Source organism: Panthera pardus, unplaced genomic scaffold, assembly GCF_024362965.1.
Source record: "Panthera pardus isolate Hobbes unplaced genomic scaffold, ASM2436296v1 HiC_scaffold_263, whole genome shotgun sequence".
NCBI lineage: Eukaryota > Metazoa > Chordata > Mammalia > Carnivora > Felidae > Panthera > Panthera pardus.
In genome coordinates, this window is record NW_026526836.1 from 1 (window position 1) to 11,135 (window position 11,135).

The 11,135-nt window shown below is 65.1% G+C and overlaps 1 protein-coding gene across 1 annotated transcript; it reads left to right on the plus strand.

Annotated features, from left to right (window-relative positions):
• The first annotated feature begins 3,161 nt into the window (after positions 1–3,161).
• Positions 3,162–11,010, plus strand: LOC109256152 (serine/threonine-protein phosphatase 2A regulatory subunit B'' subunit beta). The gene is made up of 6 exons (XM_053891228.1): positions 3,162–3,294; positions 3,492–3,594; positions 4,322–4,396; positions 5,845–5,931; positions 7,638–7,794; positions 10,709–11,010. The coding sequence occupies exons 1-6, from the start codon at positions 3,284–3,286 to the stop codon at positions 10,897–10,899; spliced, it is 624 nt and encodes a 207-aa protein (XP_053747203.1). The 5' UTR covers positions 3,162–3,283; the 3' UTR covers positions 10,900–11,010.
• The last annotated feature ends 125 nt before the right edge of the window (positions 11,011–11,135 follow it).

Here is an 11,135-nt window from a genome sequence, read left to right on the forward strand (position 1 = left end):
ACGTGACGCGTCTTCTTGTTTGGACTTGTTTGTAAGCTGGTTTTCTGTCGGTGGCGTCATAGAGGTGACGGCTGCCGTTCGTTTCAGAAAGTTAACAGAGCGTCCTGAGGGGCGGTGTCGGCCGCGGCCAGCGCCTGAGGGCCAACCTTCTGGCTGTGGGGCTGGTTGGCAGCAGGACGGGCCGGCACGACCTGGGAACGCGTGCGCGGAGGGCCCCCCTCACAGGAGAGCGCAGGGCTTCGTGGGCGCAGACCGCCTCGGGGACGGACTCACGGAGCCGGGAGACGCCTCGGGGCCGTCAGCCCCGGTCCCGACTGCCGCGAATGTCCCCACATCCGCGTGGCCACCACCCAGAGCGAGCCTCCAGATGTTCCTGGCACCACGGACAGTTCCCTCCGGCCGCTCCCTGTCAGCCCTCCAGCCCTCTTCTGGACGGTCTCCTCCATCACCTGTCGTGACTCGGGCGGCCCTGCGTCCCCTCCGTGCGACGCCGCCTCCGTGCGCCGCCGCCTCCGTGCGATGCCTCGACACCTGCGCCAGGCAGCGTTGGCTTGGGTGTACCCAAAACACGCGGGTGCTTCTGTGTGGTCCCCGCGCTCTCCTCCGCGATCCGGCTCCAAGGCAGCACCCCCAAGGGGGTGGGTGTGCAGACTGTTCGTGCAGGGCCCTGCTCGCGGACACCTGGCCGCTTCCGTGCGGGCCGCCCTGATCCCTCCTCGCACGGTTCCTGGCGTCTGCGTCACGAGCCCTGAGGCGGAGCGCGTGTTCGCAGGCGCACGGGCGTGTGCGCGTCCCGTTCTCAGAGTGACTGCTTGTTCGGGCTGACGCGCGGCCGCGGCGGCCTTTGGCCCCTTGACTGGCCCTTCCGGAACATGCCGCCCGTGGCTGTGGTCAGACGCTCACGTTGCCGCCAGTGGGTTCCGTTCCCTCGTGTGACGGCATCTCCCGGCAGACGGTGCTGACGTGAAGCTGACGCGCGCCTCCTTCCGGGGCCGAGGGTGCTCCGCGTCCTGTGTGGGGAGTCTGTCTTCGCAGCTCCAGGACCAGGCTGACCCGCTCGCCACGTGTTCCCGCGGAGGGTTTGCGGCCGTGGCGGTCCCGTTCCGGACGGGGACCCGTCGCACGCTGCTCGTGGCGCAGCGTGAGGGCGGCTTTCCCGGTGGCGCGGCACTCCCGTTGGAGCCCACTCGTTGCCCCCGAACCGCGGGATCCGTTGCCGGGGTCCGATCTGTTCCCCACTCTGTTCCCGGCGGCCGGCGGGTCCCTCTTGGCCCAGATGCGCCTGGGTCATGCACGTCACTCAGCAGTAAGCCTGCAAAGCCCTCCGTGTCCCCACAGCAGCTTCAAAGGAGCTTCCCTGTCCCACAGACACCCGCTGCGTGCTTGCTGGCCTCGCGTCGAGCCCGTGGGTCGCTCGTTCCGGGAACCGGCGTCGGCTCGTCCACCGCGGGGGCCCGGCACGGGGTCCTCGGTGTCCCGGCAAACATCTGTGCCCGGCTCTGTGCACACGTGACACCGTGTGGGGTGCGCGCTTGACGGGTTTCTGGATGCGTTTCGCACACGGCGCTGCGGACGAGTTCGTTTTCCGGTTGTTGCCAGCGTGTGGGCCCAGAACGGCCTCGCGGACACGGTGCTTGCACCTGGCGACGTGGCTGCGCTTCGGCCCGGGCGCGTCCTCACTGCCCTCCGAGTCCCTCCGCGTTCCCGCACGCCCTGCCACACACGTTTGTGACTTCCACACTCTCGGGGCCTCCTGTGAGGCCTGTCTTCTCCGGCCGCGGCGCCTGGCTGGGCCGGCCTGCGGCACCGGTGCCCTGGCTTGGGTCCCGGCTCAGGCACGGGGCCTGCACGCGTCACCCTGGCACGTGACATGAGCCGCGGGCCTTCTGTGGATTCCCTTCATCGCGATAAGTGTTCCTGCGGCAGCTGGCTGGCCCAGGCTGTGGCGTGCGTGACTCTTGGTCTCAGGGCTGTGCGTTCGCGCCCCACACCGGGGGTAGACGTTACAAAAAAACATTAAAAGAAGAAGGTACGTCTCTGTTCTTACTTTCTCTGTGTGCTGTTTCTTCATCGCTGTTTGTTTAATGGCCGAGTTCAATCTGTTCATGATGCGTTTTCTGTAGGATTTCTGCATTACTGATCGCGATGGACAACCGGCTCCTAATGCTCCTTGCGTTCCTGACCCACGTCAGTATATGTGCAGCCCTCGTAACGAGAATTAGCACGTGCCCCTTACGTTCAGTCTCTGGAACAGTTTGTGTGCGGTGCATGTGATTTCTTCCATAAATATTTCAACAAGCTCATTGGCGGACTTTTGGGGCCCGGACTTTTCTTTGTGGGAAAGTTTGGAGTTAAGGCTTGTTTTTTTGCAGCTGCATAGAACTGTTCAGACCTTTTCTTGTGTCCGTTTGGTTAGACCCCTGGATCCGGGAGTCTGTGCGTATCCCCAAAGCTGTGGCACGTGTTGGCGTGAAGTCATTGGTATCCCGCGCTTCCTGCCTTTCTGTCGCCTGTGGGAACTGCCGTGACAGCGGACATTCGTAACTTGTGTTTTCTTTAGTTCTTGACGAGTTTTTCTGAGGGGCGTTACGGTCTTTTTTAGATCTTCAAAGAACCGACTTTCGGTTTTGCTGATTTTCCGTATTAAGATATTTGCTCTCTTTCGTCTTCATTTCTGCCTGTTCTGTGTTTCTTCTTTTGTTTGCTTTTTTGCAGTAGGAGCTTGGATTGCCAGCGTTTAGCCTTCTGTGCTGCTGCGCGGGCCGAACGCCCCTGTCAGTGCTCCTTTGGTGAATCCGATGGACGGCGTTTTCACTGTTGCATTTCGGAGCCCTTCCTAATTTACGCTGTCTGTCCTATCATCCGTGTTTATCATGAGCTGTTTCTAGACGTGCAGAGTTTGGGCACCTGCTGGTTGCCTGCCGGTAGGCTGTGTGCTGGTCAGGGGGTGGTCCGTTCCCCGTCCTCGAGCTGCCTTCCCGTCACCCGATGGACAGATGCTGTCCCTGGTGCACGGGGAACCGTGTGTTTCGCGGCTCACTGGAGCTTGTGTGTGCAGGGCTCATGGGCTTCCAGAGGGGTCTTGGCGCAGCAGAAGTTGTCTGCGTTGTCCCCGTGGGAGCGCGGGGTGTGGTGGCTGCGGTGGGGGCCCGGGAGGCGCTGACCGCCCGCTTGTGCCCCCGTCCCATAGGCCTGCGGCTGCCCGCTGTACTGGAAGGGACCGCTCTTCTGCAGTGCCGGGGGAGAGCGCACGGGCTCCGTGTCCGTGCACAAGTTCGTCGCCATGTGGAGAAAGTGAGTCCCAGGCGGGAGCACCGGGGGCGGGTGTCGGGAGGGGGGACGTCACGGGCCCGGGCTCCTGCGGCCGAGATGGCGAGAGCAGGGGGCTGACTCCAGGGTGGGGGGCCCGGCGTCCGTCCGCCGCCCGCGTCTGGGAGGGGCCTCGTGGACGTGGCGTGGGGGGACCGCCGGCATGTCCTCTGTCGCTGCAGGATCCTCCAGAACTGTCACGACGACGCGGCCAAGTTCGTCCACCTGCTCATGAATCCCGGCTGTCACTACCTGGTGCAGGAGGACTTCGTCCCCTTCCTACAGGTGCGCCCCACGTCTGCGCCGCAGGCACCTTCTCCCCTCCTCACGGCTCTGCCCCTGCCTCCGCGCCGCGTGCCAGCTGCGAGACGGGGCTCCCTTTCCTCAGTGTAGCGCGTTCCACACACACGGCTCGGGGACCCGCCCCTTCGAGCACGCGTCACTGGCGGGACCGCGCGTGCCCCGCGCGGTGCGAGCGTGTGTGAGTGGTGGGGCCATGGAGGGGGGAGTCCGGCCCCTGGCGGGCTCTCCTGCGGCGTAGGCGCTGGCTGTGGTGTTCCAGAACGTCCTCCGCGCGCGGCGCTCCGCTCCCCTCCCCTCCACGCCCGTGCAGGGCGTCGGGCAGCCTGAGCGCGGTCCTCAAGCATGGGCGGTTCTCGCGTCGCGGCATTTTCCACGCGGCCCTTCCCGGTAGCGCCCTCATCCCCGCAGACGTGACCTGAAGGCTCCCGTGGGTGCCGCTCGGAAGTGAGGGTGTCGCACGCGTGCCGCTGCGTGGGGGCCGTTCCGTGTTTGTCCCGTTGGGTCTCAGCTGCTGGGGACAGGTGCCGTGCGGGCTCCCAGGAACCGGCCGTGGTCTCCGAGCCCGTGGGCTGAGGCAGCGACACGCTCACGCCGCCGCCACGCCTGGCGGGCGTCCGTGCGGAAGCCGTGGGGGCAGGCGGCAGACGGGCTCCGGGGCTCGGCGGGCACGGTGCGCGTCCCCCACCTCCGTCTTGTCTCGCGTGCGCAGGACGTGGTGAACACGCACCCGGGCCTGGCCTTCCTGAAGGAGGCGTCTGAGTTCCACTCCCGCTACATCACCACCGTGAGTACACAGACACAGTCCGCTGCCCCCGGGTGCCCGGGCCGTGGCCCTTCCGACCCCGGCTCTCTCACCTGTGAATGAGGCGTCGGCACCGTCTCCCCGGTGGGTCCCGGGCGAGGGGCACTGAGAGGCGGAGGTCCCGTCTGTGGGCACGGAGCACCGCGAGCGTGGGAAGCGCCTCCCGGGTCTTGCCACACGTCCAGCAGTGAGACTCTAGCACGCGGGAGGGGGCGTGCCCGAGACCTGTCTGCTCTCCCTCCCTGGGCGGGAGAGGGCTGGGCTGGGGCCTCTGAGCCTGGGAGGATGTCTCAGCTCTGGGACGGCACTTACCTGCTCTTTGAAGCGTCGTGGCCAGGGGCCGGCCTGCCCGGGAGGCAGGGGACTCACTGCCCGGCCCTGTCCCCAGCCCCTGGGCACATGAGAGGGCGGCCTGGGACGAAGGGCCTGGCCCTCGCCCGCCAGCCAGCACTCTCCTCCCGAGCGGGCTCCCCTCTCCCCAGTGCCTGAGCCTGGCGTGCGGGTGGGCTTTCTGGCCGGGTACACACGCGCATTCTGTGACACAGGATGTGCACGAGAGGAGCTCTGTGTTTGCCTGGGGAGGCCACACGCCATCCTGTCCTGGTTCCCCTGTCACTGGCATCAGGGGTCATCGTGAAGGGAAGGTGACCGCAGTTGTGAGTGGTAACCAAGGACGCTGGGTGCCGAACACGCACAAGGCTTTGTATGTGCACCCTTCGCGCACATTCTGTCCTCACGGGCAGGGACAGGTGAGGGATGTCTTGGGACAAAGGCAAGGGGTAGGTGTCCTGGGACAAGGACAGGTGAGGGCAGGTGAGGGATGTCCTGGGACGAGGACAGGTGAGACAGGTGAGGGATGTCCTGGGACGAGGACAGGTGAGGACAGGTGAGGGATGTCCTGGGACGAGGACAGGTGATGACAGGTGAGAGATGTCCTGGGACGAGGACAGGTGACAGGTGAGGGTATATCCTGGGACGAGGACAGGTGACGACAGGTAACGGATGTCCTGGGTGAGGACAGGTGAGGACAGGCCGTCCCCATCTGGGATTCAGAGCCGAGCCTGGTGTGCAGCCCTCTCCGGCCTTCCGCTGACGCTCCCGACCCGGTGGCGAGTTGCGTTTGTGGACGTGGTCGGAGCGGGTCGTTCCCTGAGCGCGCCGTGAGGACTCCTGGCCTTCCGGGAAGTCCTGACCACGGCCCCATCCCAGCTCAGGTGCGTCCGTCGCCCGCACGGGCCCACCTGAGCGGGCCGGGCCGCTGCTAGTGGGCGGACAGACCCCGTGGCCCCCTTGGCGCCTCCCCGTGGCCCAGAAGCGCGCCCCTCCCTGACGCGGCTGTCGGGCACGTGCAGGGCGGGGCCTCGGCCGGAGACACGGGGTCCTGCGTCGCCGGGGGTCCGGGCGCTCCGCTGACGGCCTTTCCCCCGCAGGTCATACAGAGGATCTTCTACACCGTCAACAGGTCCTGGTCGGGGAGGATCACGTGTGCGGAGCTCCGGAGAAGCACGTTCCTGCAGGTAGGCGGCCGGCCAGCAGGGACGCAGGGCCTACGTGCGCCCATTCTTCGTACCCATCTGCCTTTCCGTCTGCCATCTTGCGTTCTGGTCCTCCTCCGTCCTCCTGCATCCTCCTCCATCCAACCTAGACCGTCCTCCATCGCTCCTCCACCCTCCTCCACCCATCCTCAACCCTTCTCCGTGCACCCTGCATCCATTCTCCACCCTCCTCCACCCATCCTCCGACCCTCCTCCACCCATCCTCCGACCCTCCTCCCTCCATCCTCCACCCTCCTCCCTCCATCCTCAACCCTTCTCCGTGCACCCTGCATCCATTCTCCACCCTCCTCCACCCATCCTCCGACCCTCCTCCCTCCATCCTCCACCCTCCTCCCTCCATCCTCAACCCTTCTCCGTGCACCCTGCATCCATTCTCCACCCTCCTCCACCCATCCTCCGACCCTCCTCTCTCCATCCTCCACCCTCCTCCCTCCATCCTCCACCCTCCTCCCTCCATCCTCCACCCTCCTCCACCCATCCTCCGACCCTCCTCTCTCCATTCTCCACCCTCCTCCACCCATCCTCCGACCCTCCTCCCTCCATCCTCCACCCTCCTCCACCCATCCTCAACCCTTCTCCGTGCACCCTGCATCCATTCTCCACCCTCCTCCACCCATCCTCCGACCCTCCTCCCTCCATCCTCCACCCTCCTCCCTCCATCCTCCACCCTCCTCCACCCATCCTCCGACCCTCCTCCGACCCTCCTCTCTCCATTCTCCACCCTCCTCCACCCATCCTCCGACCCTCCTCCCTCCATCCTCCACCCTCCTCCACCCATCCTCAACCCTTCTCCGTGCACCCTGCATCCATTCTCCACCCTCCTCCACCCATCCTCCGACCCTCCTCCCTCCATCCTCCACCCTCCTCCACCCATCCTCAACCCTTCTCCGTGCACCCTGCATCCATTCTCCACCCTCCTCCACCCATCCTCCGACCCTCCTCCCTCCATCCTCCACCCTCCTCCACCCATCCTCAACCCTTCTCCGTGCACCCTGCATCCATTCTCCACCCTCCTCCACCCATCCTCCGACCCTCCTCCCTCCATCCTCCACCCTCCTCCACCCATCCTCAACCCTTCTCCGTGCACCCTGCATCCATTCTCCACCCTCCTCCACCCATCCTCTGACCCTCCTCTCTCCATCCTCCACCCTCCTCCACCCATCCTCCGACCCTCCTCCCTCCATCCTCCACCCTCCTCCCTCCTCCCTCCTCCCTCCATCCATCCTCCACCTTTCCGTTCTCCCTCCACCGTTCTTCCATCATTCTGTTGTTCCGTTCTTCATCCTCCACCCTCTACCCAACCGTCTACCCAGCGACCTCCCAGCATCCATTGCAGGACCGTGGGAACTGGGGTGCGGGGTGCCCTCCTCACTCGGGTTCTACGGACGTGTGGACGTTAGTGAGGACGGGGCTGACCCGTCCTCATCGGGAGGCCGCAGCGGTGAGAGCGTGGACGCCCGCAGGGACTGCCTCTCGCAGCCAGCGGCAGCCGCGCCGAGTCTCGGGCCAGACCCTCGCCTGGGTGGGCTCCCGACCCGGGTGCCGTGCTCCCACCCCTCGGGCCCGTTGTGACGTGAGCCGCCCGGCGGTCCCACCCACGAGGGGCCCCCTCCCGTGGGGATCGCGCCGAGAGGAGGGTAGCAGGTTCGTTGGGTTTGCGTCGGCAGAACGTGGCGCTCTTGGAGGAGGAAGCAGACATCAACCAGCTGACAGAGTATTTCTCGTACGAGCACTTCTATGTGATTTACTGCAAGTTCTGGGAGCTGGACACGGACCACGACCTTCTCATCGATTCCCAGGACCTGGCCCGGCACAATGACCACGGTGAGCTCACGGCCCGCGTGGGACAAGGGGGCCCACGAGCGCCGGCCCCTCGGGTACTCGGCTCTGGCCGGTGCCGCTGGCCATGGCCGCCTCCCCCGGGCCTGTGGCCCGAGGCCTAAAACCGCCTTCCTCTCCCGTTCACCTCTCCTGTCTCCGGGAGTGGTCTGTGGTGGCGGGACACACACGGGAGACGCGGGACGTGCACGCGTGAGACAGGAACACGCTTGGCACTTGCAGGGCGTTTGTGAGACACGGACATACGCGCGACCCGCAGCGCACACGGGATATGGAGACACGGGACGCTCGGGGCACAATACGTGAGACGGGCAGACACGGGGGACGTGCAGGGCACCCACGGGGTAGACACGGGACGTGCGGGGCACAGCACTAGAGACGGGGACACACGTGGGACACATGCACACGGAAGACGGCAGCACGTGGACACGCGGGGGGCCGACCTGCCCACGTAAGCCGGCCCCACCTGTGAGAGCGTTGGGGCCCACAGGGTTGTCTGACGTGGGCAGTGGCAGCCAGGCGGAGGGGGTTGGAGGTGACTCCGTCCTCTGCAGCCACAAGGTACGTTTCCTTCGAGGCTCCATGTTTTCAGTCTCTGGATCTCCACATCCAAGTGAGAGGGCATGTTTCCTGGGGCTGCCATAGCACAGGGCCTAAGGCAATAGAACGGGATCCTGTTTTTGTCTGAAGACCCAAACTCCAGAGTCAAGGAATTTACGAAGCAGCGATGCCCAGGACGGCTGTGCAGAAGTTTCCACACAAACCGGGCCATCCCGCGGCAGGAAGTTCTCCTCCCCCACTTCTGCAGACCACAGTCTGAGATCCAGGCAGGGCCGCTGAGATCCAGGCAGGGCCGGGCCGCTGAGATCCAGGCAGGGCCGGGCCGCTGAGATCCAGGCAGGGCAGGACCCCTGGGATTCAGGCAAGGGAGGACCACTGAGATCCAGGCAGGGAAGGGCCGCTGAGATCCAGGAAGGGCAAGACCATTGAATCCAGGAGGGGCAGGGCCACTGGGATCCAGGAAGGGCAGCGCTGCTGAGATCCAGGCAGGGCAGGGCCGCTGAGATCCAGGCAGGGCAGGGCCGCTGAGATCCAGGAGGGGCAGGGCCGCTGAGACCCAGGAGGGGCAGGACCACTGAGATCCAGGCAGGACAGGGCCACTGAGATTCAGGAGGAGCAGGACCACTGAGGTCTAGGCAGGGCCGGGCTGCTGAGATCCAGGCAGGGCAGGGCCGCTGAGATCCAGGCAGGGCAGGGCCGCTGAGATCCAGGAGGGGCAGGGCCGCTGAGACCCAGGAGGGGCAGGACCACTGAGATCCAGGCAGGACAGGGCCACTGAGATTCAGGAGGAGCAGGACCACTGAGGTCTAGGCAGGGCCGGGCTGCTGAGATCCAGGCAGGGCAGGGCCGCTGAGATCCAGGCAGGGCAGGGCCGCTGAGATCCAGGCAGGGCAGGGCCGCTGAGATCCAGGCAGGGGAGGGCCACTGAGATCCAGGCGGGGCAGGACCACTGAGATTCAGGAGGAGCAGGACCACTGAGGTCTAGGCAGGGCCGGGCTGCTGAGATCCAGGCAGGGCAGGGCCGCTGAGATCCAGGCAGGGCAGGGCCGCTGAGATCCAGGCAGGGCAGGGCCGCTGAGATCCAGGCAGGGGAGGGCCACTGAGATCCAGGCAGGGCAGGGGTGTTGGGATCCAGGAGGGGCAGGGCCACCGAGATCCAGGTTGGCAGGGCTGTGCTCCCTCCAGAGGCTCCAGGGGGAGGGTCCTTCCTGCCTGTTCCAACTTTTGAGGCTCCAGGCGTCCCTGGACTCGTGGCCGTGTCCCTCCCGTCTCTGCCTCCGCCTTCACATGGCTTCTCCTCTGTGTCTGCGTCTCTCTTCTGTCTCTTACGAGGACGCTCATTGTCTTTAGGGCCATCTTGATCATTTGGGTGAGCTCGTTTCAGGTCTTTCACTTAATCACGTCTGCAAACACCTGTTGCCAATTAAGGACCCGCGTCCGGATGCCAGGAACCAGGATGCAGGCGTGTGTTTTGGGGAGACACAGTTGAGCCTCTTGTAGCATCCGGTCATTTCGTATCAGGGCGACGTTCATCGGCGTAGCATGAATTGGGAGACGTGGCAGACGCTGTCTTCGTTTCCCTGTCTTGTGGGCACGGTGCTTGGAACGGGCTGCTCTGGGCCCCACCCCCGTTTGTTTTCGGAGCCACGCCTCCCAGGACCCCAGAATGGCCCTGTCAGTGGAGGTGGGGTTTTTAAAAAGAGGGGATTAAGGTAAAATGGGGTCGGTCGAGTGGGCCCTGATCCCATAGGGCTGGCGTCCTTACGAGAAGAGGGGTCGAGGACACAGGCACGCACAGAGGGGTGACCGCGTGAGGACACGGGGCGAAGACGGCGTCTACACGCCCAGGAGACAGGCCTCAGGAGGGAGCAGCCCTGGGAGAGGATGAATGTGTGTCGTTGCAGCTCCCGGCTCAGTGCCGGGTCGGGCCCGGCACCTCCGCTGACCGATGCGGTCACCTCCCCTCTGTCAGGGGTCAGCCGGTCACCTCCCCTCTGTGAGGGGTCAGCTGGACGCGTTTGGTTTTGATCACGAAGGGAGAGAGTTGGGAGTCGGGGCACCTGGAAGCGGGAATAGACACGTGTTGGCTCTTCCCGGCACGTTTCTTCTCGGAGCCCCCGGGTCGGCTTTCCACTCGCGCGGCTTGGATTTGGGCTCCGTCCTGGGGACCGCACGCCGGGGAGGACACGTGCGGGACTCGGGCCCTCTGTGGCACCCCCGCCCGGCCCGGGTCTCGGCGTTCGTGACCCGAGCCCGCCCGGCCGGCCCCGCTCGCGTGAGGTCGGGCCATGACCGCGGGCGTGCGCACGCGGCTCACGGCCCGATTCCGTTCCCACAGCTCTGTCCACCAAGATGATCGAGAGGATATTCTCAGGGGCGGTGACCAGGTACGTGTCACAGCCACCGCTTCTTGGGTTTTCTGGTGATTGCGGCCCGTGTTCTGAGCCCTGTGTCCCGTTGTCTCGTTCGCTGCCTCATGTGATCTTGTCCTGTGTCGAGCCTGAGTGCTCTTGTCACGTGAGGTCATGAGGAGGACACACGTGCTGTTGTCACACAAGGTCACGTAAGGGAGGATACTTGCCATTGTCACGTGAGCTCAAGGGAAAGGGAGACGTAGGTCCGTCACGTGATATCAGAGGGGACACACATGCGTCTGTTACGTGAGATCATAAACGAGGGGACGCACGTCTGTGTCACGTGAGGTCAGAAGGGGGCGAACGCTGTTGTCACAAGAGGTCATCAGTGAGGGGTGGTTGAGGACGGCC